Source organism: Cornus florida, unplaced genomic scaffold, assembly GCF_030987335.1.
Source record: "Cornus florida cultivar Cherokee Brave unplaced genomic scaffold, ASM3098733v1 CherokeeBrave_3.0.0_Hap2_Chr06, whole genome shotgun sequence".
NCBI classification, from domain to species: domain Eukaryota; kingdom Viridiplantae; phylum Streptophyta; class Magnoliopsida; order Cornales; family Cornaceae; genus Cornus; species Cornus florida.
The window spans coordinates 106939859-106967500 of NW_026775576.1; the positions used below are offsets into that span (position 1 = coordinate 106939859).

The window sequence follows — 27642 nt, forward strand, 5'->3', positions numbered from 1 at the left end:
TGATGGAGTGATTTTAGATCTCCAAATCGCTAAAATTCGGCTTTAGCTTAGGACGGTGCGGATACTCTGAAAAGAGAGAGATGGGTATAAACTACGCTCTTAAAATTAATAGGTCGGTCCTACTTGGAAGGGTCACACATATGTTAGATAGGAGAATGGCATGGTGCCACAGTTAGCTTTGCCATAAATACCGTGCCTAAATCACCATCAGTCTATAAAGAAGTACAACATATATATATATATATATATATATTTAAGAGAATGCACCACTTGCCTTCCTGCTTATTTAGAAAAAAAATTCATAATAACATTACTTGTCTTTCACTATCTGTTTTTTTACATATTTAAAGAGATAAAAATTTGTTAAGAACGTAGGATAACCCATCTACACTGTTACTCTTTTTATTTACAAAAAAATTTGTTCAATTCTTCTTTTTTTTCCTCCACTTTTATCCCTAACGAATAAAAAGCAAGTTTAAGTTAGCGTAACTTAATATTATCAATCGTTGTGTATATATATATTTTTTGGTATAAATTTAATGTGTTATAAAAAATTTATATAAAAAAAATTTAAATTATTTATTTTTAGTTATAACAATTGTTTTACGGTGTATATTTTACATAATTTTTTTTTTTTAACATATTGCTATAGATGTTTTTAGAAGGTATTGCGGGAAAAAATGAAAAATAAAGAAGGTGTCCGAGAGGATCACATCCCAGACCCAGTACACGAGAGTACATATAAACTTCTCTCTAGTCTGACAGCACTTGTGCTTAATGTCTCTTCGCCTCTTGGGCACTAGCACTTTGGTGTTCTCATCTTCCGTGCCAGCGCTAAGGAGGTTCCATTTTAGTCTGCGCATCTCAACAATAGCCATGTCTCATCGCCCCAACTTCCAAGGTGGGCGGCGTGGCGGAGGACGAGGCGGCGGCGTAGGACGCGGCAGCGGGCGCCGTGGCGGTGGAGGAGGCGGCGGGCGCCGTGGCGGTGGAGGAGGCGGTGGACGCGGCGAGCAGCGGTGGTGGGATCCCGTCTGGCGAGCCGAGCGTCTGAGACAAAACGCAGTCGAGGTGTGTGTATGTTTATACCATTCCACACATGTTCCGTTTTATTCTTCATTCTAGATTTTTGGCACTATCAGAAATTGCAATTCCAGATTCATATATACGTATAAATATAGTGATGTGTATATCCGTGTACCTTTTTCTTTTTCTAAAAACGATGGCGATGTTGGTCAGATGGAGGTTCTTGATGAGAATGAGTGGTGGGGTAAGATGGAGCAAATGAAGACAGGTGGAGAGGAGGAGATGATAATTAAGCGTAATTACAGCCGCGGAGATCAGCAAACTTTGTCTGATATGGCTTTTGAGCTGGGGCTTTACTTGTAAGTCTACATGGAGTACTTATAATCCTTCGTGAATCATGTTTTATTGGAACTTGTTACTGTTGTAAATAGAGCCGCTGTGATCATGGTTTTTTTTTTTTTTGAGGTGTCATGGTTTCTTTATGAGACGTGATCATAAGGTGCTTGGGCAAATTCCAATTTGCAATTAGGGCATCTTTAGGCCTAGCAACATATACGTGATGTGCCTCGAGTCTCATTTTTCTTTCTGGGTGAAAAGAAATTTCTTTGAAAGAAGTGGGTATGCAAAACGTGCAAAATGAAGAAACAACATGAAATAGTAGCATAATCTAAATTAAAAAAATCTGGAAAATGTGTATTTAGGTTTTTGAATAATATGTTATTAAATTTAGTAGCATGGCTAAAGTGTTTCAGATGGGTCATAAGTGTTTTTTTGTTTTGCTGGAATTCACTTCAATGTTTAATGTGAAAGCTGAATAATTTGTAAGACCTTGATTCGAAGAATACTCCTTTCTTAGTAATCATGATTAAGCTTAATCTTACTATTTCTTTTGTGGTTTTATATTTGTCGAAAGAAAGCCATGCGTACAACAAAGGGAACACACTTGTTGTGAGCAAAGTTCCATTGCCAAATTACCGGGCAGACCTTGATGAACGTCATGGATCAACACAAAAAGAGGTACAAGTGATCGAATTCACAGAGTAGTATAATGTCACTGAGTAGTGTAATATCACTACAATGAACATTTTGTTTTTCATTTTCAACTATTTTGCAGATACGAATGTCTACAGAAACTGAAAGAAGAGTTGGGAATCTATTGGATAGTTCACAAGGGACAGTATCTGATGATAATTTGCCAAGTGCATCCTCTCAGGGTCCAAAACAATCTTCTCGTGATGTCAATATAACAAAACCTATCCCAATGTTGGAGAATTGTAAGGAGAGACTTAACACCGAACTGAAACAAAGACAGGAAAGAATGAAGGTACATGTTCTACTCTGGCTGATTTAAGACATCTGTAGCTGTTGTTATTATAGCTTTCCGGGAACGCGGATAGTTTTGGATTAACTTCCAAGAGTTCCGATTAGCGTGTGTAGTTAATTTTAATTGCAGGCAAGTGAGAGTGTGAAGGCAATGCAGTCATTCAGAGAAAAGCTTCCTGCATTTAAGGTGAAATTTGAGTTTCTGGAAGCTGTTGCAGCAAATCAGGTATATATCTGTCTGATCAAAGCTAGCAATCACATAGCATCACCACCACCATCATCTTTATCATTTTGATAAAAAAAAGGAGTAATATTTTTTTAGTGCCAAATTGGTACAATACATGTAATATTCCTGGAGTTTGCCATTATGATCTCAAATTCATATTGTCTCCTTCAGTGTTTTACTGTTCTAGTATATTTGTATTGATAGAAATTTATATTTGTTAGATTGTGGGTCAAGTACCAATATTAGTACTCTCTATATTGCTTGTGTCTTGTAGTATAACTGTATATGAATGATATGTTAATTAGAATAGATTAAAAACAATATTTTTCACATAAAAATCTAATGCTTTAGAATTATAATATATAACTAGTTGTTTTCATTTACACAAGTGTCCAATATTCCTTCTATCATTACTTGCAAAACAAAGAAAATTCTATCCATCATTCATAACATTGAAATTTAGGATTTAAATGAGATATATATTCAAAATATGACATTTGTTTCCACCGCCTTTACTGGTGATATCCTAAAAGTTAAAACTCTATGGTCTTTGACTCTGGAAAAAATATGAAAAAACTTCAATTTACGGAGTTTCCTATGTGCTTGTATTCTATACCTGTAAGTTATATTATGAGTAAAGTTTATGAAGTTTTCCTCCAATGGAAAACTCACCCATATGCAATAAAGCACCTGAAGTAATGGTGTCAAACTCTACAAATCATAGAGAAAATTTTGGCTGGTAGAAGAGGCAGAAAAATGGCAGGTCTTTTGTGCATACTCTTCAGCACAATTTACAATATACTGGAACTCAACTCAACAAAGCCTTTCCCCAATTCTTTGGAAATGCTCTAAGGCCATATCCACTTACCTCTCAATAAGCATCACATTACTTGGTAGCAGTAACGCTTCCTGGTATAAGTTGGTCAATTTGTTTCCCCATCCTCATCTTTCAATGGGTAAAGTTACAGTCCTATTGTTTTGAGTCATCTCTATGCATCACTTGCATATTTAGCTAATGATTTATGTACATTTATTTTCCTCCAGTACTAGCGCTTGTGACTAACACTATTACTTCTTACATTATTGCAACTGATTTTACTCGTTTTGTTTGGCAATATAGGTATTGGTGGTTTCAGGGGAGACAGGTTGTGGCAAAACTACACAGCTCCCTCAGTTCATTCTAGAGGAGGAGATATCATCTCTACGTGGTTCCAATTGCAGCATAATATGCACTCAACCCCGTCGTATATCTGCCATCTCTGTTGCAGCTTGGATATCCTCAGAAAGGGGAGAGAGTCTTGGTGAAACTGTTGGTTACCAGATCCGCTTGGAGGCAAAGCGCTCTGCTCAAACACGGCTGTTATTCTGCACCACAGGAGTATTACTTCGACAGCTGGTAATGTGATGTTACTCACATAGTCACGTGTTATATTTGTTGTAAGATGCTAGGACTTCCTCTTAGCTTTTATTTCAATCACTTATATTCTATGTTTTGCCTTTCCTGCTCTTCCTCCTCCTCCTCCTTATTTATAAATGAATAATTTTATGAATTGGAATTTGCATAATATGGAGTTATGTTCTTGTTTGAGTTACATATAACTTGAAGCACAATTTTCTGATCCTCCATTGATAAAAATATTATTTGGAGACTGTAAAATGCCACTAGAACTGATGGGTGGATGTAGAATTGTAGGATGCTCCAAAAGCCCCAAATCTTTTGTGTACTCTCCAATGCCATTTGAATAACAAATTTCTTGTAAATAGTCCATAGGAAAACTCTCTTATTCTGATAATGATATATACACGGTGAAACTTTTTTCTTTCTTTCCTGAATTTGATGTTATAAACTAACAGGTTCAAGATCCCAATTTAACTGGAGTTAGCCATCTGCTAGTCGACGAAATCCATGAAAGAGGCATGAATGAGGACTTCCTCTTAATAACATTATTTGGAGACTGTAAAATGCCACTAGAACTGATGGGTGGATGTAGAATTGTAGGATGCTCCAAAAGCCCCAAATCTTTTGTGTACTCTCCGATGCCATTTGAATAACAAATTTCTTGTAAATAGTCCATAGGAAAACTCCCAACTTCTTATTCTGATAATGATATACACACGGTGAAACTTTTTTCTTTCTTTCCTGAATTTGATGTTATAAACTAACAGGTTCAAGATCCCAATTTAACTGGAGTTAGCCATCTGCTAGTCGATGAAATCCATGAAAGAGGCATGAATGAGGACTTCCTCTTAATAATTTTGCGTGACCTTCTTCCTCGACGTCCAGATCTCCGTCTTATTCTAATGAGTGCTACCATTAATGCGGAATTGTTCTCCAAATACTTTGGAAATGCTCCGACCATTCATATCCCGGTACTGTTGATCAGTTTATATAATGGTCTGAAATTATATATATTTAGAAAGTTCTTAGTGCACTTTGTTTTTACTCAATATTTTCCAATGACATTTATCAGGGACTGCCTTTCCCAGTGGCAGAGTTGTTTCTAGAAGATGTATTGGAGAAAACTCGGTACAGTTTAAAAGGAGAGTTTGACAACTTTCAGGGGAATTCAAGGAGAAGAAGGAGACAACAAGAGTCTAAGAAAGATCCTTTAACTGAATTATTTGAGGCACGGTTATGGTCCTTAAATATTATTTTAGAGAGTCTATTAGTAAATTCACTTATATAGTCACTGTGCAGTTCTTATATCATGTTGCCCCCTGTAAGTACTTCTGAAATGGTAGACATTTCCCTGTCCACGTACCTTCTTATTTTTCATTTGTTTGATGTCAATGCAAGTTGGCTTATTACTCAAATCTGTAAAAATTAAACAGCTCCAGGCACATTCTTGAGTTTCCCAGTGGAGGGGATTTACCTTTGTAATACTGACTTGGTTTCATCTTTTGGTTTTTTTTTTCTTCGGTAAATAAGTAATCTTTCAGTATCGGTGGATTTCAAAAAATTTTAGTTCAGTAATTTTATGCCTATAAAGAAAAGAAAAGAAAAGAAAAACAGTAATTTAATGCTATTGTTGCATATAATTAAACTTTGTTTTTCCCGAAGGAGATATCTGTCTTGATTATTATGGCTTAAGAAAATTCTGCAATTATTCTACCAGATACTTACTACAACAAGCCATTTTTGTATAGGACACCGACGTCGATTCTCACTACAAAAGCTACAGCACAAGTACAAGACAATCTCTTGAAGCATGGTCTGGTGCACAGCTTGATTTGGGTCTGGTATGTATCTTGAGAAATCTAACCATATAAAACACCTGTTTTACCATTAGCATAAAGTTGTTCCGTAGGAAATACATTTATTGTATATGACTTTTTGGTGTGCATTTGGATCAATGTATACAGTTCCTTTCATCATGTAACTAAGACATATAGTTCCTTTCATTATTAAATTAGGACATATACCTATCAGTTTTTTCTGATGCGCATTTTGTTTTTCATTTTGGTATGTAAGAACACATACCCAACTCAATGCACACACCCTCTATACCTTGTAGGGGATTCAACCCTCAACCTCTCGTAGGTTAGACGAGGACATACAGGTTGAGCTAGAGGCTCGTTGGTGACCTAAGGATAGTTTGATTTTTTTGCTCAGTTATGCTTCACTCCTGTTCTTAATACATATTAGATGCATTGTAATTCATGAATTGTAACTGGAACATGCATGAAGCTGAAAATCTCGACATTGAATATTGACTCTTGCTGAAAACATTATAGTGGTGAATAAACTTTAAAAAAGACCAATTGTTTTTATTTTTGATTAAATGTAGTTGAAATAAAGTTCAGTTGTGCCTGCTACATTGGCTGCAGATGGGTTTAAATATAACCTAGTTTTTCCAAAACAAATTACTGATTTTTTTTCTTCTTCTAAATGGTATATAATGGCTTAAAATACTGAGTGATTTTCCTCTCGATCTCGATCTCGATCTCGAAGAAAAGGAGAGAAGGGGGGGTGGGGTGTGGTGGGGGGTTTATTTGAATAAAAGAACTCTGCTAGCAGCTTTTGATCTTGATCATGGTGCCAGTTGACGACTGTCTTTCTTTGCTTTTTGTTTGGAAAAAACGTACAATAAACTGTAGGTAAATCCTCAATCTCTTGTACGGGAGTTGTGGACGCACAAGTTAATATATTAGATGCATCATGCATTGTAACTCATGAAATGTGACCGGAACATGCATGAAGTTGAAAATATCTACATTGAAAATTGATTCATGCAAAAAACATTCTATCGGTGAATAAATTATTCGGGCATTTAGATTGGCATGTCCATTTAGATTGAAATCTTATGGATATTGAAGAATTCCGATATTAATGGATATTAGATCCCTTTTCTGGAGTTAGACTATTTCCATACTTTACTTGAACCAGACAGAGAGATGGGCTAGGATTCCTTACTTAACTTGATCTTGATTGCTAAGTTAACATAGAGGTGAGTCAGGTGACCAGGATCTCCTCAATGGGTTGTAAAGAGAGAATGTTCTGGCACCATTTGATCATGTCGTTGATACAAGGTTTTGATTATATTGTTAAAATATTACAAAACCTGCAGCATTTTCATCAATTTTAAAGACATTGATGTGACATACATGCCATAAGGTTTTCATATAATCATATTTCCACTAATTGTTGCTTTGGAAATCCTTTTTCTTCCTAAAAATTCACTAACTTTTTGTAGGTTGAAACAACAATTGAGTACATTTGTCGCCATGAAAGTGATGGAGCTATTCTTGTATTCCTCACTGGTTGGGATGACATTTCTAAGCTGCTTGACAGAATTAAAGCAAACAACTTTTTAAGAGATCCCAGCAAGTTCCTTATCCTTCCACTTCATGGCTCAATGCCTACCATTAATCAACGTGAAATATTTGATCGCCCACCATTGAACGTGAGGCAAGCATCTTCCAATTTTCAGCTTCTATCTTTTGATGCGAGAATCATGATAAATAAGTCTTCATTCGATCTTCTATTTTATCATGTTTCTTTCTTTATTTGCACTTGCCTTTATCTTCTTCTCATTTAACATTTAAAGTTTCTCTATTTTATACATGTAATATGAAATATATATATATATATATATATATATATATATATTTTCAAATGCACCCTCTAAATTGATACCTGCCGGTTACCTTAGAAGATGGTATAAATCTGAAGTGGATGTGTGAACCTGGTACCAATGTAAACAAGCCTGTAAGTTGCAAGTATATTTGGAACTTGCTGATGGCAAGCACAGGCTTTTCTCCCACTACAGGGCCGAATGTGCTTGAGGTTGCCGAGCACTTATGTTGTCTTTTAATAGTGTGCTTCGAGGTCCTGTGATGTGACTGATGTCTCAGCCTGCAGTTTTCTACCAAGTCAGGTGTGAGGAATAACGAGGTATGGTCCAACAGTTGTCAAAAGGGTGCAATGCTTCCATATTGCGTTTTCATAGGGCCATGTTCGTGTTATTGCATGCCATACGACATATTTTAGGGAAACTCAGCTTTCTATGTCTAGTATTTACAACCTTTTTTTTTTTTCCCTGAATATTATTTACTACCTTCTTAATATTTTCTTTTTGCAACTATATCAGCCTTCATGCCCAAATGACCTATGAATTGAAATCATCCTAGCAAAGAAGAAAAAGTGGTTGCTAACAAATTTTTGGTGGTTGTCATTTGAACAAAAGATACCTAATCTTGAAGGATTGTCTTAGTGAGATTAATGAAAAATATCAATACATCGAAACTTCTATTAAAAACAAAAATATTTACTACCATGTAATAGAAGTTTGGCCCTGGCTTCTCCCGAGGACGGGGGAGGAAACAGGGGGGCTTGGTCAACAATTTGATGGTTTCTTATCTTTCTTTCTGTTGCAAACTAAGTCTGTGATCAGTTTCTTAAATTGGTTGATTCCAATAATATCGCACTTCTTTTAGTGAATCCAAAGGTTGAATATTGTTTAAAACAATCTTTTGATAGGAATTTTTTAAAATGGAGACCCAAGAGGCAAGAACAAGGACAATGCTTAATGAGATTTACATCTTCATGACGATTGCCTTGTTTTTTCCTCACACATCAGTTATCTACTTGTTAAATGATCACCTTTTCTTTAAGCTCTTGAAATGCTGCATTATATTGGGCCTAACAATATTGACTCTGGTAAGTATTAGTTTTGAGTTTTTATTGATGTCATATTTTATCATTATTTGCATCCTTTGTTTATAATGCTGTAGCACTTCATCTCTTGTGTCCTTTTTTTGTATTCTTGCTTCATACATGTTTTTTCCCATCTTTGTTTTAAAGTAATGGAGAGGGTAGTGGGATATAAATTAGTCCTACGGAGCTTGTCTAAGGAACAGTTTACCATCTTTATTGTTGTTCTTTAGGATGCAGAGAGTATGGCTGGAAGAGCAGGTGGAACTGAATATTTTTTGTCTTCAGAAAATTGTCTTATTATGTTGTGTTACTATCTTTTGTACAATTGTAGTTTTTACTCTATCCTCTATTAGGAAGCCAGTTTGTAGAGTTCAGATCATTGAGGTGGATAATTTTGTGGATAACTGAACCTATAAGTTCACTGGTCTGGAAGGTTTTTATTATCATTCACTCATTGTACTATGTTTGGTGAACATATTCACCCATTGAAGACTCCAGTCCTTGTTTGGTTTTCTAAATTTCTGATCAATTTCTTCTCTTGCAGGAAAATTGTGCTAGCAACGAACATTGCAGAGAGTAGTATAACTATAGATGATGTTGTTTATGTTATTGATTGTGGAAAGGCTAAAGAGACTAGCTATGATGCTCTAAATAAGCTTGCCTGTCTATTGCCATCATGGATTTCAAGGGCTTCAGCACATCAGGTATTCACAGCTTACTATGAAAGTTTAACTTGAGCTTAATGCATTGTCCTTGTTTATAAATTTTCTACATCTACATGTGTCAACTTTTGGATTTTTAACTTCATATTGTTATGGTGAGATGATAACAGAGACGTGGTCGTGCGGGCCGTGTCCAGCCTGGAGTTTGTTATAAATTGTATCCAAAATTGATCCATGATGCTATGCTTCAGTATCAATTACCAGAGATTCTCCGAACACCTTTGCAAGAGTTGTGCCTACATATCAAAAGCTTGCAGCTTGGGGCCATTGGATTGTTTTTGTCCAAGGCACTTCAGCCTCCAGATCCTCTTTCTGTTCAAAATGCCATTGAGCTTCTCAAGACAATTGGATCTCTAGATGATTCAGAAGAGCTTACTCCACTTGGTGTGTATTATTGGATACCTGTTGTTGTCCTACTAATTCCCATATATTTATATTTTTGTAATATAATTTTTCGTTTTATCACTCTACAGGTCGCCATCTATGCATGATCCCTTTGGATCCAAATATTGGAAAGATGCTTCTCATGGGTTCCATCTTTCAATGTCTTAATCCAGCCTTAACAATTGCTTCTGCTCTTGCACATCGGGACCCATTTGTCCTTCCAATAAACAGGAAAGAGGAAGCTGATGATGCGAAAAGATCATTTGCTGGCGATTCTTGCAGGTTAGGCCATTCAGTTAAGCCATACTGCTCCTCTTTGATAGATTAACAAAACTTTCTTGTCAACAATGATCATTAATATGATAACTAATACAAAATTTTATCCTTTTTTTTGCAGTGACCACATAGCGCTTCTGCAAGCATTTGAAGGTTGGAAGGATGCAAAACGTAATGGGAAGGAAAGAGCATTTTGTTGGGAGAATTTCTTATCACCGATAACCTTGCAGATGATGGAGGATATGAGAAACCAGTTTTTAGATCTACTATCGGACATTGGCTTTGTAGATAAATCGAGGGGTGCCAATGTAAGCTAGTTTTCACAATTTGTTTTCCGTGAATATATTATATTCTTTTGACGCTTTGATTTGGATATGACTACCTGCTGCTGTTTGGTCAACCCAAGATTAATCCTCTTACTAAGGTTAATAAAATGGTGCCCGTATGGTCCTCGTTAATAGACGGTGCTGGTAGGAGTGGACTGGATACAAATTTAACCTTATCATAGGATTCAAATCCATGTTTTTGTGCTCGATAGCTTGAGCATTTTACCAGGGCACAAAGCATTCTTTGGAAAAATTCTAGGCATGGAGGCTTCTATGAAGGTTTGGTGTCCATGCTTGGCATCTGACAGGATCTCACACTCATGTACTTGTCCATAATTTCAAATAATTTATATCATTTTGAGACTTGCCTACACATCTTGGACACTAATAACAAATGTACCATAAAGAAAATCTTAAAAGGATTGACACACAATATATGTCCGACCTTTCTTTTTTTAAGACAATTTGACATTATATCCATGGGGCACAAATCTATCATGTAATGAACACCACCTAATATTAGACAAGTATATAATTGCAATTGCAAAAAGTTAGCAGGAAAGCACTAGTGGTAAATGTAACACAATAATCGTTATGATTTTTTGCAGCTTCATCTTCCACATTATGTAGTTCTTGGTATAAAAATTAGAAAATTAATCAAAGTCCCATTGTAATCTTATATTATAGATGTATACAAATAAAACTTATTGTTTATATATTGTCATGTCCTTGCCATATCCATATCTAGCTGTTTAGGATTTCTTGTTCCTGCTTACCCATGTTTACTTTTACATTCTGGGTTACTAGAATTATTCTATGATAATTACCGAAAGCCAGAGCTGATCAGATGATTTTAACAAACTAATGTTTATGTCTGCAGGCTTATAACCAATATAGTAGCGATTTGGAGATGGTATCTGCAATTCTTTGTGCTGGGCTCTACCCAAACGTTGTGCAATGCAAAAGAAGAGGAAAGCGAACTGCATTCTACACTAAAGAAGTTGGGAAAGTTGACATCCATCCAGCTTCTGTCAATGCTGGCATTCATCTTTTCCCTCTTCCTTACATGGTTTATAGTGAAAAGGTGAAAACTACCAGCATTTATGTACGAGATTCAACAAACATATCAGATTATGCTCTACTTATGTTTGGCGGTAATCTTATTCCGAGCAAAACTGGAGAGGGTATTGAAATGCTTGGAGGATACCTTCACTTCTCCGCGTCGAACAGTGTTTTGGACTTGATACGGGTAACATTCCCCTATAGAGTTCCTCTTTCTGTCCGACCCCTTGAAAGATGTATCATATAATACAATATGTATAGATATAGCTTTCAAAAAAATACAAAAATAAGATAAATTTTTTGTAGAGAAACAGTGAGAGACCAATTTGTAGATGATTGTGTGATTAAGTGATTTGGTAATGGATTTTGCAGAAATTGCGAGGGGAACTTGACAAGCTTCTTAAAAGGAAGATTGAGGATCCAGGCCTGGACATATCTGTCGAAGGAAAGGGAGTTGTTGCTGCCGTAGTTGAGTTACTACACAGTTAAAACGTACGATACTAAATCTATGTATTTCTTCTCCGTGATCTAACACCCGTAGTATGAGTCCTAACATTTTTGACTTATACGTGCGCCTATATACTCCTGAGATATTGGATACTTTTCTGTATTTTGTGTATGCTGAATGTCAAAACTTCAAAATTTTGAGTTCTTTCAAGGTCAGTTTTTCTGTTGAGAGATGTTAATAGCAATCATGTACCAATTGGGCTGTGAGCTCTGTGGTCTTACATTTGCCCATGCCGCCTTCAGGGCATCAACATCAATCACCGCCATCATCGCCTTGTTGGATGCATTGCATTTTTAACAAGGAGAGCGCTGCTGCATGATGTTGCAATTGTTATGCAAGTCCTTTGGCAAGTGTTCAACCAAAATGGTCGGACATGCATATGGTTCTCAATAGAGAGACGCTATGGAAGAAGAAGAATTGAACCTCTCAACTAATGCTGGTCTTCGGTCTAAAGATGAGGAAAGCAACCCGTAGGTGGTGTTGGGATCGCCAAAAAAGTCGCTGCCTAAAGGCAACACCACCGTGGCCACTGAAACCATGTATTATAGCCACCATAGTCCACAAATAATCACTATACATAACAGTCCGAACAAAATCTGTTCGGGTGAATTGGAAGAACCTGTAAGTCGGTCGCTTTACAAACATAAATAGGCGCCCAAATTGCTAGTTTGTGTCTAGTCTTTAGGCATCGTCCTTGCTGGCAAACTGCTGCTTGTCATTCAGAGTAAAAGAGTTCGCAAATTGGGGAGTCGCAAAAATAAATTACAAGGAATTGAAGTCAAAATTGTTACTAAGTAGCTGACCAATATCATTAGGATATGTTTTCGGGTAAACAAAATTAGTAAAACCAAAATACAACTTTTGTAGAGAAACTAATCAAATGTGCATTTTCTTAAAGAAAATTTTGAAGATTATGAATACAAATTAGCACTTTTTTGAGGATTGGAGACTACTTTATTATGACCCAAAAAAAAAAAATAAAAAATAAAGACTACTTTGTTAAGAAACTTTATATATATATATATATATATATATATAAGACCCTATTTTTTCAATTTTTATTGATTTCATCCATTGAATCCTTTTTTTCTTCAGCAAGGAGACGGAATCGGGATACCCATTTTTTTTTTTTTTTTGGTTGTCATGGCCATATCGGATAAGATTAAAAATATCTTTAAATTTGAAAATTTTAAAAGTATCTTAAAATTTAAATATTTTATATTTGGTTGGACATGATTGCGACATGACAATGACAAATTTTGGACACTCTGGCAAGGTGATTTATAATTATTATTAATTTTGTTTTAGAAAAATGGAATTCAAAGCAATATTTTTTTTTTCCTAGTAAATAATCATACACCCTTTCTAAAGAATTGTTTGCATCTAATAGAAATCAATCATGAGAACTGATTATTCACGGGGCAGCAGACCCAATGCAATTTAATTAGTAATTTTATTCATTTTACAGGTATAAAATGAAAAAAATATATTTATTTTAATTATTTTTTTGACACATTTATGCTATATCATTGTTCTATTTTTTTTAGATGTGTTGCATCCCTACAAATTTTTTTTTTTTTTTTGTCTGATGACATTGAATAGGGGGGTTCACATTCGGTAATTAGTATTGAACATTAATTTTTTTGCTCATTATTAAGAGTATTAATCAGTGTTGGAAGTGAATTTTTATAAAAAGAGAAAATACATTAATTATGTTCTAATTTAGGTGGGAAGAAAAAAGAAATAATATATTAGCATTGCTTTCTGTTTAGTGGACCAGAGTTTTTTGGCACATTAATTAGGAGTGGCAGCATTACCGGTTTGTCTCAGTTGGTTGATGATATATAAACCATTACTCATTAACCGTGTGGTCCAGTACTTGATTAAGTGGTCCAATTCAATTAAATCTCTAATTAAAAATATGTGGACCCGTAAGATTTTAAAATATATTATTCAAAAAAGGACTAAGTACAAGAAACTCTCCTCAATTATTTGTGTTTTTAAAATAAACTCCTCCGACTAATTTTTTACCAAAAAAAACACCTTAACTATCGAAGGCGGGTGGATGAAAATTGTTCTTGTGACAAATATGCCCATATTCCTATTTTATAGGGAAAAATGCATAAAACCTGTATGCTATGAATTTTTGGTAAGAAATCCCCTTAAAGAATAAAGTTCACATAAACCCTCCCAAACTATTCAATTTGTTGTAAAGTGATGTTATAATGACTAAAGTACCCCTTAATATAAATTTAATAAAATGATGCTACTTAAAATTAAATTAAAATTAATACAAACTCATTTTGCATAGTTTTGTTATAAATTTTTTGATTTTTTTAAAATAGTGATCAAACCTTAATTTTTTATTTTCAAAAATAAAAAAGAAAATACCTTTTATTTTTTATTTTTTTATCGTATCTTATCTTATCTTTTTTATTTTTTATTTTTTTATTTTTAAAATGAAAGTACCTTGAAACAATTTTCAAAATTTTCTTAAATTTTAATTTTTAAAAAGAAAAAATAAAGACCTTTATTTAGCTTTTCTTTTCTTTTCTATGTTTAGAAATGAAAATACCTTGAAACAATTTTCAAAATTTTTATTTTTATTTAGCTTTTCCTTTCTTTTTTAGTTAAAAATAAAAAATTAAGAAAATTTTGTAAATTGTTGTAAGGTATTTTTATTTTCTTATAGGTTCATCATTTAAAAAAAATAAAATTTTTTATAACAATTCTATGCCAAATGAGTTTGTATTAATTTTAATTTAATATTAAGCAGCACCATTTTATTAACTTTACATTAAGGGACACTTTAGTCATTAGAACATCATTTTGGAACAAATTGGATAGCTAGGGGGTTTTATGTAAAGTTTTTTTCTTCGTGGAGGTTTCTTGCCAAAAATTCAAAGTATATGGGATTTTGTGATATTTGCCATATAAAATAGGAATAAGAGCATTTTCGTCTCAAAAATATTTTCCATCAACTCCCATCCACTATGTTACCCCCTTAGATAGTTGGAGGGGGTTTATTGGCCAAACAAAATTAGTTGAGTGGGGTTTATTACAAAACTCAAATAGTTAAGGGGTTTATTGCACTTTGCCCTTAAAAAAAAACTTTAACATTAATTGTGATTGAATTGGAAAAGCAAGTCACTTATAATCCTGAACTATTTTAATAAATTCTCCTTGAATAAGGTCAGTGAATGTTTTTATTTATTTATTTAAACTATATTGCAATAGTTAATACAGGGATGCACATGATTAGGATTGGACCAGTTTAAGAATATTTTGAAACCAAATCATTCTTAATGGTTCTATAAAAATTCGAACCGAACCATTTTCGATTATACGGTTATAGAATTTTTTATAAAACAATCTAATAAATATATAAAATCTAAAATATATATTATATATAGTATAATTTTCTATTAGAATATAATTTTCTATTAAATTATGATATATAGTTGAGCGGTTAAAAGTCTAATCTTGTTATTCTATTATTTATATAATATAAAATATATAAGTATGTATATACCATTTATAAAACGGTTTGGTTTGGTTCGGTTTGGTTTGATTTGATTTTGTAAAACTTTAAATCATAACCAAATCAAATCATGAAAAAATCAAACCAAACATATAAATCCAATTTGATCCAATTCAATTTATCAGCTCAATCAATTTTTTTTGTTCACCCTAAGTCAGTCATTCCAAATAATAAACCATCTATTTTTGGGCATTTATAGATGGCAAGTAAATAAATATGGTGACAGGACAAGAAGGGATGTATGAGCCTATCCTTTCTTAATAAATGTTTTTACTTAAATAATAAATAAAAAAAAAGAAAAGAAAAAGGAAAATGAATATGTGTGAGTTCTTTGTAGTATAAATCCCACCTTCACAAGGATCATTAGACTGTCATTCCATTAAACCAACAAAGTTGTTGTTGTTAGCTGTTGCTAAAGATGATGTCTAACTATTCTTCTTATTTCTCTCTCTTCCTCATTTTCATTGCCTTTTCAGGTTTGATCAATTATCTTCTACAGTAGTAAATTTACCATTTTTTTTTTCATTCAAAAATTGAAATTATTTTTTATTTTTTCATATTATTCTGTCCATCAATATATATATATATATATATATATATATGATTTTTTTTTTTAAGTACTGCTATTTCGCCCGACTTAAAAAAACCGATATATTACGACTTCTACGTGTATGTTACTGAGTTACTTTAAAATCTAAATATATCCATTAATACAGCTGTTAACAAAAGTTGGAAGATCTTTTTTCTCTCTATCCTCCATATCCTCTCTGTGGAACGCCGTGAAACTGCAATCATCATCGGTACAGCCGGTGCGATTGAGCACTAATTTACGATGAAATTGAATCTTTAAAGATTTGGGTTTGTGGGATTTCTGTTAATTGTTTTCTCTCATCTTGTTTTACTCTTCTTTCTCAGTGTGTGTATTTATGAGAGATGAGAGAAAAAATATTAATAGAAATCCCACAAACCCAGATCTTAATTACTTTAAAGTTGGAAGTGGAAGAAAACTGAAAATCTTCCATCGCAAATCGAAAATCTTCTCTCTTTTCTTTTATGTGTTTTTTTGGGTGAAAATCTTATATGATATTAAGACATAGATTAGGATAAAAATCTCATTTATTGTAACAAGTCTTTTAGTGAAAAATATTTTATAAAGAACAAAATTTCAAAGAAAATTATAAAAAAAATTAACATACACAGAAAAATATGAAGACGATAAAAAAGGAAATGAATTAATCATAGGAGAGTTAGGAGAGAAAAAGGTGAAGAAGATATGAAAGAAAATTGCAGAAATGGTAACTTACTGTATTTAATATGGTGTGACATTTGAGATAATCATTTATTTATTGTCACGTTCAAATCGGCATTTTGTAGGTTTTTTTTTTTGTCGCCTAAAATATCATTTTCCCTTTTTTTTTAATTCATTTGATTTAATTTACTGGAATTTGTATTTTCAATTATAGCAGTGGTTGGTGGAGATCCGCGTGTGATTGTGTTCAACCCCAAGAGTAGTGCGTGCGTCCTATATGACACTGGAGTTGGAATGTGCACCGTCGTTCCTACTGATGGCAAGCAATGCTTCTGCGTCTACAACGCTACTGTGTCTGATCATTAGTTCTCTCTATCCAAAACAATCTTCATTTCATCCGTGTACCTTTTCACGCTAATTAAGTACTCCTAATAAAGATCGAGCATATATATATATAGCCATTCCCAATTTATTATTATTATTAGGGTAAAGTGCAAAAAATTCCCATTTACTATCGATATAGTGCATAACAGTCCCTGTGTGGTAAAAAACTTCCCTATACTATCAATTAGGTACAATTCGGTTCCTAATAGTATAAAATGACGATAATACCCTCACTTCAGTTAAAGAAATTAATATAGGCCATGTAAAATAACCTTTTTATCTCAAACATCACCTAAACCTAATTTCCCTCAACCCAAACACAGCCTTATGCGCATATGACAGTGTTCATCTTCTTCCCTCAGTCTCCACTTCTATCACCCGCCACTACCCATCACCGCCACACCCTATAAGCATATAGATATACAATTTTAAAGCGGTGAAAAAAGTAAGCAAAGGGAGCAAAAAAAATGAAAAAGAAGATAGAGGGTGTGCGCTAATTTGTATGGCAACAAGGATCCCGACAAATTTGTATAATGTGTCAATATACAAATTCCAAAGAATTTGGGGGAAATTGTGGAGTAACTCGGCGACTAGTCCATCACTTGACCCAAACTCGCGTGCACCTTTAATTGGCATTTGATCCACATCCAACATAGAATCACAACATCAATTTAACCTATCAATTGTGAGAAATTGTTGCAGAGCCACCATGAGAGAGGGTGATTGGTTAGAGAGAGAAAACGTGTGTTTAAGAGGTAACGGCAGTGAAGACAAAGAAGGACGGCAAGGAGTTACTCGAAGATGATGAAGGATTTACCGGCGATGAAGGATAGCAGTTGAGCTCGGTTTGAATGGATTAAACAAAACGGCGGCCGTGGAGAAGATTGAATGTTAAGATTAAAGCTCACCGAACTGATTGTCACCAGATTGAAGCTTTTGGGTCACGACAATTCACGACTGAAGTTCACCGAATTGTTGAACGAAGCTTGCCGGAGCTAATGGTGTTGAAGCAGCTTTTGGGTCTAACTGAAGATCATCGAAATTGTTGAGTCTTTGAGTGCAGCTCGCTGATCTGAAGTGGAGTATGTCAGAAATGGGTCTCAAATGTAACTCTGGCCAGAATGATTCTTCAATGAAGAACACTGTTGGTTCATCTTTGAGGCATACTAGTTTGGTCACCAGTGGTAGTGCATATAGATGGTGGAGTTTGCGTGGACGTTATCGATTTCATTCTCTCTGTTGTTAATGTAGATGAAGCTAAGTTGGAGCACGCTGAACTGAGTGAATGTGAATCTTGCTGGACTGAACTGGGTGAATGTGAAGCTTGTCGGACTGAACTGGGTGAATGTGAAGCTTGCTGGACTGAACTGGGTTCGCTAGAATTCGGGTTGTTATTCGCTATGAGCTTCTTGGTTTGGGAGTTGAAGCTTAATGGTGGAAAATGCAATTTGTGGAGGTCACAGTTCTGTCACCAGTATTGTTCTTGCTGCTTAGAGCTCATTGGCCTTCAATGCAATCTAGACAAGATGGGTATCTAAATTCAGCTTGTCAAAGCTGTTGAATCTTCAATGATGGGTCACCAACAAGGTAGAGCAATGAAGCTTACATGAACCGGATGATTGAACTGGGTTTCGTTGAGGTGGGTTTGATGGTTACTATCACTGGTGGAGCAAGCAGAACTTGGGTTCGCCGGATTTAATGGATGGAATGAAACTTAGCCGAAGTAGTTGATGAGGAAGAAAACAATTGATTTTATTTGAGGGGCAAAATGGGAAGAACAAACGGCAAAATTGGGTTTTTGTACTTTTTTTTGCCAGAAAGTGGTCAGAGGAACTAATTGTGCATCTTTTTTGAATTTTGTGGATTTGCATGCATATTTTTAAAAAATAGGGACTAGTTTCGCACAAAGTCTATATATCAGGGGTTTTTTTTGCACTTCACCCTTATTATTATTATTATTATTTTGTTGATATTTATTATTCAAGTGTTTCTCATATCCTCTTTTAATTTATCCAGTATAATTAATTTAAGGTTTTAAAAATGTGCATTGACACCCGTGATAGTTTTCTCTTTGATCTCGAGTGACGAGCTTGAATCCAGTAGTTGCACGAGCATCGGAATGATCCCGTGCAGCACCGCAATTAACACATTCTTGTCGTCCCAATCTGCCAAGCTAGTTATTAGATTTAGTCATCCCAATCTGCAACCGAGTTATCAAATTTCGAGCTCGTACGGACTCCCTATTCGACGATGACGACGAATAACTCAGAACGACGTTGTCGTGGAGGTTAACCTAGCTCGCTCTTAATCAAAACATCGGCAGCCCTTATTTGATGATTCGACTTCGCGGAGATCAAATCAACGTTGTTTTGGGTCTTGAGCTTGTTGTCGAAAAGGGTGGGATTGCGACAGGCTTCTGAGAGAGAGCACATCGAAGTGGGTATGGGAGACAGAATGGAGGAGTTCTAGAAAAAGTTGGGAGGTGAATCAGAGGGGAGTTTTGTGATGATGAATAAGGTTAAGACTACAACGAGACAATCCAATATGCATTATGGATATGCTCCAACTGCCAAAATTTGATATCGCTACTCGTCAGCGTTTGACAATTGCCGGTGGTTTTTGGGTTGGATATGGTTGTTGTTATTTTATTTTGTTGTTTTTGGGTATGGTGGCGGTGGTATAAGTAATGTGTTATGTATATATATATAAGAAGATGTAAGGAGGTTAAATTTATAAGTTTATAATTAAAATGTGATTGTTGACAAGTCAAAGGGCATTTAGATCATTTTCTCGTGTCCGGTGCTCAGGAGGGGGTGTTTTTGCAAACGTTTCAAAGCTCCGTGGCAGTCAAAGTCCAAAAAATCATTGACCGATATTTGAGTGAAATTAATCAAAATGTCAGAAAAGTCCCTGACATGTCTGGGAGTGTAAGTGCAATTTACCGTTAAAAATAGTCAACTGTTTCTCTCATATCCTCTTTTTAATTGCCCGTATAATTAAAGGGAGGTGGAGTGCAACTAGTGTTCAACCTTGGTGAAAGCATAATATATGGTGAATTAGTGATTGCTTGAATTTTTATTTTAAAAAAAAAATAATAATAAATAGACTGGCAAACATATTTAAATTTACTGTTCTATATGCTAGTTAAATGAGAGTGACTAGCCATCATTTCTAGATATTTATTTATTTATTTTGATAGGTTAATTGGTCAGTTATTTTTATTTATTTTTTTATTTATTTCTGATTTTGATTTTGTTTGTTTAATGTCTTCCCCAAAATAAATAAACCACATATGATAATGCATGATTATTGAAAGTAAAATTTTAATCATTACACAAGTAATAACAACTCCGAATAATTTATATGAATGAAAACTAACATCATTACAATGTCATTAATATCCCTAATGTTATAGTCTCACATAAAATCACATAAAATTAATCAGTTCAATTATCATATTCCCTATCATCTGAATCTATGGTGACCTTTACAATTAATTTAGGAATTTTTTTTTTTTTTGCTTTTTTTAATATATTTTTTAAAAAAGGACTTTTGGGCCCCCTTTTAAACATTTTGCTAAAACTTTGTAAATCTGATTACCGTGTGTAAAATGAGGCCCAATAGCCACTTTTATATATAGTTAACCTACATTCTTTGATCGACTCCGTACCGCTTTTCTTTTTGTAAGAAAATAAATCAGACAACCATATATAATTGCTGAAGGACAAGCTATATATCTTGTTCAGGAATGGAGTTAGAAATTTTGAATAAGATGGAATTAATATAACTGAGCACTTTTTAGAGGAATGGCCATTATAATTTCTCTCCTTTCTCCTGGTCATTTGAGTATGTGTGAGTATGTATCTAACAATAAAAAAATAAATAGCAAATTAAAAAAAAAAAAATCTTTAAATTATTAAATGTTCAAAATAGACCATGTCAATCAAAATTTATTCGCGCACCCATTTTTACTTTGAAGGAAAGAGACGATACTACTAAATTAAAAGTTTTTTTTGGTGTCAATCAAAACTATTGTCTTACAATAAAGCATGGGCATACAAATATCCATAATACATCTATATATATGCATATATGTGTGTTTGGGATAGGGATGTCAGTGGTAGAGATTCGGGACGAGCAGCTCATTCCAAATCGATCACACAAATAATTTGTTTTTTACCTAAATCCATTGCCCGCATCATTGCTAGGTTGGGTTCGAGGCACCTTGATATATATAAGTATATATAAGAACGGATCTATGTTGGCCTGAGGGGAATTGCCTCCCCTGATTTATTATTATTTTTTATTTATTATTATGCCCTATATTGTTTTTGTCATTCTGATATATATATTAATAAAATATTACCTTTGTCCTCCTAAAATTATTTTAAAAATCCAGTGTTACCTTCCTCCCTTGAGTATTTGGGTCCGTCCTATATATATATATGTATATGAGGGACTGATGCTTATTTTATGAGTTTACATTTATTATTATTTTTTTATCCCAATAATATGTTAGAAGCTAGATGGGAGGGCAGAATAGGATAGAATACGGCTAGTCAAACCACAGAGGAGAAATCATCTACTGTTATGAATTTACTTGAGATGTAGAAAGGGTTGTCATTGGTATAGGGATATCAATTTAGTCAGCCCAGTCTTGGTTTTTTAGGAGAGTGTTTGGGTTCGTCCTATATATATATATATATAAATATATGCGAGGGACTGATGCTTATTTTATGAATTTACATTTATTATTATTTTTTTTATCCCGACAATGTGTTAGAAGCCAGATGGGATGGCAGAATAGGATTGAATACGGCTCGTCAAACCACAGAGGAGAAACCATCTACTGTTATGAATTTACTTGAGATGTAGAAAGGGTTGTCACTGGTATAGGGACATCAATAAACTTGAACAAAAGTTAAAAAGTTAAAAAGTTAAAAATTATCATAAAAACCAAGATCGGGCTGACTAAATTGATGTCCATATACCAATGACAACCCTTTATACATTTTAAACTTGAACAAAAGTAAAAAAGTTAAAAATTATCATAAAAACCAAAACCCGGCTGACTAAATTGATGTCCCTGTACCAGTGGCAACCCTTTCTACATCTCAAGTAAATTCATAACAGTAGATGGTTTCTCCTCTGTGGTTTGACGAGTCGTATTCGATCCTATTCTGCCCTCCCATCTGGCTTCTAACACATTGTTAGGATAAAAAAATAATAATAAATGTAAATTCATAAAATAAGCATCAGTCCCTCATTCTAAGTACAATTACTTAATTTCATGGTGCATGTGAATAAAAACTACATACATTTATTAGTGGACGATGAGGTATTGTATGCACCTAATTAACGTACAAAAGGAGCAAAAAAAAAAGGGCAAAGTTTCAAAAAACACTTTCACTCGTTTTTCACTAAACCCCTCTTGACTATTTTTATTCTAAAAAACTCCTCTCAACTATCAGAAGAGGATAACAGATTCAAAAAGGATATTAACTAAGGATGCAAAATGACTAAAGTATCCCTTATACCTGTTATATATGTATTATCCCCATTAAATTTCCTATTTCTGTCAGCCTCCGAAAAAAAAAAAAAAAATCCTGTTGTTGTAAAAATAAATAAACACACAGAATAACATAAAAACACCAGAAATCCATCACCATAAAAACCAAAATAGAAATTTTGTGTACCTTCAAACAAATAAAATTAAAATGGTTGTTGGTAAAGAAAAGGAAAACCCATTATAATAAAATGTTTGATCTAATATTAATAGCTTCTGGTAGCTAAGTTTCAAGTTGATAGTCTCCAAACCTTTGCAACAATCACAAACACCCAACACAACTTAGTACCAAAAAAAAAAAAAAAAAAAACACACACACACACACACAACTTAGAACACAAAAATCAAAACCCATTATCAGGAAGACCAATCGGTGGTGTTTAAAGCAATTAAATAGAACAAAATTACAATTATAATACAATTCATTTAACAAGCTTATATAGATTCATATTGAATACGAAATTAAAAAATAGTTATATGGGTGTGATTTGCTCACATTGGTTTGGTTTTCACAATAATGTATGATTGAAAGGCGCTTATCACAAAGCAACTTCAAATATCAGTCTACAATACCAGATTTGGGATTCGAAAATTAATTTAAACATCAGTATAAACATAAAATAAAATAAAATAAAATAAAAAGGGTATTATATCTCTCTCCCAAAAACAACCACTAATGAGTAAATAGGTATTCATCTGCAAAAGGATAAGTACTGCTACTTGCCTGATGATCAAATGAAGGAACAACAAAAAAATAACTCATGGAAAAATTGAAGAGTTGCTTTAGACTCGGTTAGTGATTATTATTATTATTTTTCCTTGGATCCTATATACGAGAAAAATCAATTCATTATTGTGAATTCTAGTCTCTCCATTGAATCTTTGCAAAGCGGATGATGGCAATTCACAAATTTTGTCTAAGGGATACTCTAGTCATTTTGTATTCTTAATTAACGTCTCTTATGAATCTGTTACCCTCTAATATAGTTGAGGGGGTTTTTTTGGAATAAAAATAGTCAAGGGATTTAGATAAAAAGGATGGAAGTCAGAGGGGTTTTTTTTTGGACTTTGGCCTAAAAAAAATTATTATTATTTTAGACCGACATGTATAGTTTATTAGCGGATTAAAAAGTATTGTATCTTTAACATGTAACATTGTTTAGAAGACTTCCCAAAAGAACATTGTTTAAAAGATTAAGACAATCTGGTAATGTTTCCTAACATATCATACTATATCTTAGTCGTGAGTCTTGATTCTTCATTTTTCTCAACTATATAGTAAATCTACCGGATCTGATATATTTATTTATATTAGTTAGATATACATTAAAAATATGCATGACCTTGCAATTATGAATATTATATTATTATATATATACACATACACACACCCTCCTCTAACATTTAAATTTACAATATATATATATATATATATATATATATATATATATATATATACTGTATTATTTACTTAACCGAGAAAGAAAAAAAAAATATATATATATATATTATTTTCCTGTATTAAACAAACTTTGTATATCTATTTACAGGGAAAAAAAGCTTTAGATGACAGGAACAGGAAGGAGAGAAACTTTCATAACTGGAAATGATAGTGATCGAAGAACGAGATAGAGTAAGACTTCGATTGTAAATGTTTTATGCAGACAATAGAGAGAGCGGAGGTTAGAGAGAATATATTACTGCCTTTAGCCAAAATGCAATATTTTAATTTTTCTTGACGGTTATGCAAGTATATATATATATATTGATATGTATAAATTCATAGAGGCCCATTAATTGGGAAAGGCCCGACGAACAAAAACAGAGCAATCAACAGCCTGATACAAGATGGGAATAAAACGCAGTGGCAAAATTTATTGCAAATTTGTCGGAGAAACCTCAAAATAAATTATTGGAAAAACTAGTTTATACAATTGATTGAAAGTTACTGCTAATAATATGAAGGATCATGGGTACAATTGGTGTACAACTAATTATTTCAGCTTCAAGATATATAAATCCATCCTCATCTTTCTCTCTCTCTCTATATATAAGGTAAATTAAATAAAAATTAGCTACCTACCATACCCTATACATACATATATATATGTGTGTGTGTGTGTGTGTGTGTGTATTTGGGTAAGGAAATTAGCTTGCTAACTAGGTAGCGTACCTTGTTAAGAGAGCTCTTTCAATGCAAGGGGAGTCTTTCCACACATGAGAGTGTGTTCTGAGGATTTCTTTTGCTTTATCTTTCAAATATGAGGCACAGTCTACTTGGAACACCATGAATAGCTTTGCAACTGTCCCAACCTTCAACATCTCCTGAAGTACCATATTTGTTCCTGAAAACCTACATATCAGCGAAATAATCAACATGGCCCGATCGTCGGCTGCCGGAGAAACCTTCAGAATCCTCTTCGTGACCAGCGCAATGCCACCTGCGTGACTCAAGAATTGTGCTCTGCCATCAGCACATGAACATAGATGAAACAGTATTCCGAATATGAGCTCAGTGGTTCTCTTCTCCGGTGCTCCCATTTCGAGCTCGATAAGCTCAAAAATGGCCCCGGCTTCAACCATCATCATTCGGTTTCTTCCCCACGGACAAGCCTCTAACATGACATTCAAAGCTGCATTAATTCCTTGTTGAGAGACCATGCCTTGTTTTATTACACGGACAATCCGATCAAAGAATTCAGGTTTCAATCTTTGTAGTACTTTTGTGTTTGCCTTTTCCGTTATGGTTTTCAATAGCAACAATGCATGGATTTTTATGGACGTGACATGATCATCATTAATATTATCGATGTCAGGTAGCCCTAAAACCCATGTTAAGGAATCAACAATTTGGTCATTTTGGATCAAAAGTAGCTTTGTTTGGGGTGTTGAATTTCTAACATGATAGAGAATACTTAGAGCTTCTTGGAGACCAGTGATTTGGGCTTTTCTGTAACATGTTACTATGAGTGAGAGCACAGCCTTAGTGAGACCAGCTTCCACCATGCACTTTCTATTTCTTTCGTTCTGATCAACCGCCAAAACTTCCAATTTTCTAAGGGCTTGTAGTTGCAGCTTTGGAAGCCAAAGATCCCTGATGAGGTTGAGGACATAACACTTGTTGAGAAGAGGTTTCGGGTTGGGGATTGGATCGGTACCGTTCTGGATGCACCATGCTTGGATCAAGCGGCGGAGAGTGTGGTTGGGGATCAAGTCCGATTCGGTTGGCAAGGGCTGTTTGGTGACCGGACAAGTGGTGTTCTGGCCCTTAAATAGCCAATGTTCGATGCTTTCTCGATCATACGTGATGCCCGTAATGGCAATCACCGGATCTTTCATGATTTGAAGAGATATGGGACAGATGAAGAACTCAGGAACTTCAACATCGATATCTTCCATGAATATATAATACGTACTATACCTATATATGTGCTACACACACAAAGATAGAAAATTAAGTTATATATAGAATAATTAAGTAACCAATGTGGAGAGTATAAGATGGATGGATAGCTGAATATGAAGATTATTAAGGTATCAAGTGTGGAAGGTGGGCAAGAAAGTATTAGTTTCAGTGGTAAGAGATTGCGGCTGCTGATTTATTAACATGCTTGTTGAAGAGAGTAGAAAATTCTACGATGAATTTTATTGGTCTTCTCTTATTGGTCAGATACTCTCACGGCCATTCGTTGGTCAAACCAAGAAAGTTGATGCTGGCCAAATCAATTGTATATATAATAAATGATGGTCTACTCACGTTCGTACATTTCATCTCTATTTTCCTAATATATAAGGATTATATATACTGTATAATAGTATACGCACACTATATTATAATGTATATATGTTCCACTGATTTAACAGTTTACTACTTCGAAGACCAATAATGAAGATAATACCTTTTCCAAGTTGTATGTAAAGATCAACAATTAAGTTCGATTTTAAATTGTAAACGTTTTCGAGTTGTATATATATGTTAAGATTACTTTTTATTTTTTATTTTATTTTTTTATTTTTATGGAAACAGTTAAGCTTGATTTAAAGTTGTATACAATTATCGGACCCACTCTTTAACGATAATATGAGAGAGAGACTATTAAGCAAACATGTGACCGTGCGTGCTATTGGCTTGACGGTATGAGATATGCAAGCCAGTCTTTTAAAATCCTTAATAGAAAAAGAGACCACATATTTTAATTTATTAACTTTCTTTTATGTAAATTTCAAGCACAATTATATCACTTTCTATTAAGTTATATTAAAAGATAAGTTCTATACTATCTTGAGCTTATTGTAATTTTTTATTTAATATTATTTTTTAGCATGAGCTTAATTATTGTAAATTAAGTAAACAGAATAATTTTTAAAAATAAAAAATATTAGTATTGCATTAATATAATCAATATAAGAAGACCTAATGTATTGTTTTCGTTTTTAAATCTTGAATTGATTCAAGCGGTTCCGCTATTGTCTAAGTTAGGACATGTTAGAGTTGCAACTCCCTGATAAGCATTTGTGGGAGAATTTGTCTAACAAATATTATATATATATATATATATATATATATATATATATATATATATATATATATTTCTCCTTATATTGTTGAATTCCAATCACTTTACTTTCACATTAATAATGGAAAACCCTTTTCAATTTGGAAAGGAATTTTCCTTTTTTGAATGGGTAACATGCGTATTCATATATGCATTAATGGGGTGAGGAGCAACGTGTTTTTATCAATATGATTGAAATGAATAGATGAAGTGAACCGAACTAACAAGCTGAACAAACCACTTAATCGACATTTTGAGTCCAAATAATTATGTAACTTAGATGAATGTGAAATCAAACCTGATAATATTTTTCAAATTCGAGCTAGGAAAATTCAT

The 27642-nt window shown here is 33.8% G+C and overlaps 2 protein-coding genes across 3 annotated transcripts; one reads left to right on the forward strand and one right to left on the reverse strand.

Annotated features, from left to right (window-relative positions):
• Positions 1–704: 704 nt before the first annotated feature.
• Positions 705–12160, forward strand: LOC132313741 (DExH-box ATP-dependent RNA helicase DExH1). 2 transcript variants are annotated; one of them, XM_059812666.1, is made up of 16 exons: positions 705–1071; positions 1240–1385; positions 1944–2043; positions 2141–2350; positions 2480–2575; positions 3696–3971; positions 4742–4945; positions 5047–5202; positions 5723–5815; positions 7270–7484; positions 9277–9436; positions 9565–9838; positions 9928–10120; positions 10236–10422; positions 11321–11689; positions 11875–12160. In XM_059812666.1, exons 1-16 carry the CDS (start codon positions 778–780, stop codon positions 11989–11991), a joined length of 3090 nt encoding a protein of 1029 aa, XP_059668649.1. In that variant the 5' UTR covers positions 705–777; the 3' UTR covers positions 11992–12160. The 2 variants fall into 2 exon arrangements, with proteins under 2 accessions (XP_059668649.1, XP_059668650.1); XM_059812667.1 differs by lacking the exon at positions 705–1071 and having other exon boundaries at positions 1261–1385; positions 1940–2043.
• A 12656-nt stretch (positions 12161–24816) lies between these two features.
• LOC132315111 (E3 ubiquitin-protein ligase PUB24-like) lies at positions 24817–26310 on the reverse strand. The gene has a single exon (XM_059813869.1). It carries the CDS (start codon positions 26147–26149, stop codon positions 24911–24913), a length of 1239 nt encoding a protein of 412 aa, XP_059669852.1. The 5' UTR covers positions 26150–26310; the 3' UTR covers positions 24817–24910.
• Between the last annotated feature and the right edge of the window lie 1332 nt (positions 26311–27642).

What these genes read in the sequence shown, in the direction of transcription:
- LOC132313741 (XM_059812666.1), top strand. Translation starts at nt 778, where the DNA reads ATGTCTCTTCGCCTCTTGGGCACTAGCACTTTGGTGTTCTCATCTTCC. An exon ending in CGCCCACCATTGAACGTGAG is followed by an intron (nt 7,485 to 9,276) that starts GCAAGCATCTTC and finishes CTTCTCTTGCAG; the next exon opens with GAAAATTGTGCTAGCAACGA. An exon ending in TTTGCTGGCGATTCTTGCAG is followed by an intron (nt 10,121 to 10,235) that starts GTTAGGCCATTC and finishes TTTTTTTTGCAG; the next exon opens with TGACCACATAGCGCTTCTGC.
- LOC132315111 (XM_059813869.1), bottom strand. Translation starts at nt 26,149, where the DNA reads ATGGAAGATATCGATGTTGAAGTTCCTGAGTTCTTCATCTGTCCCATA.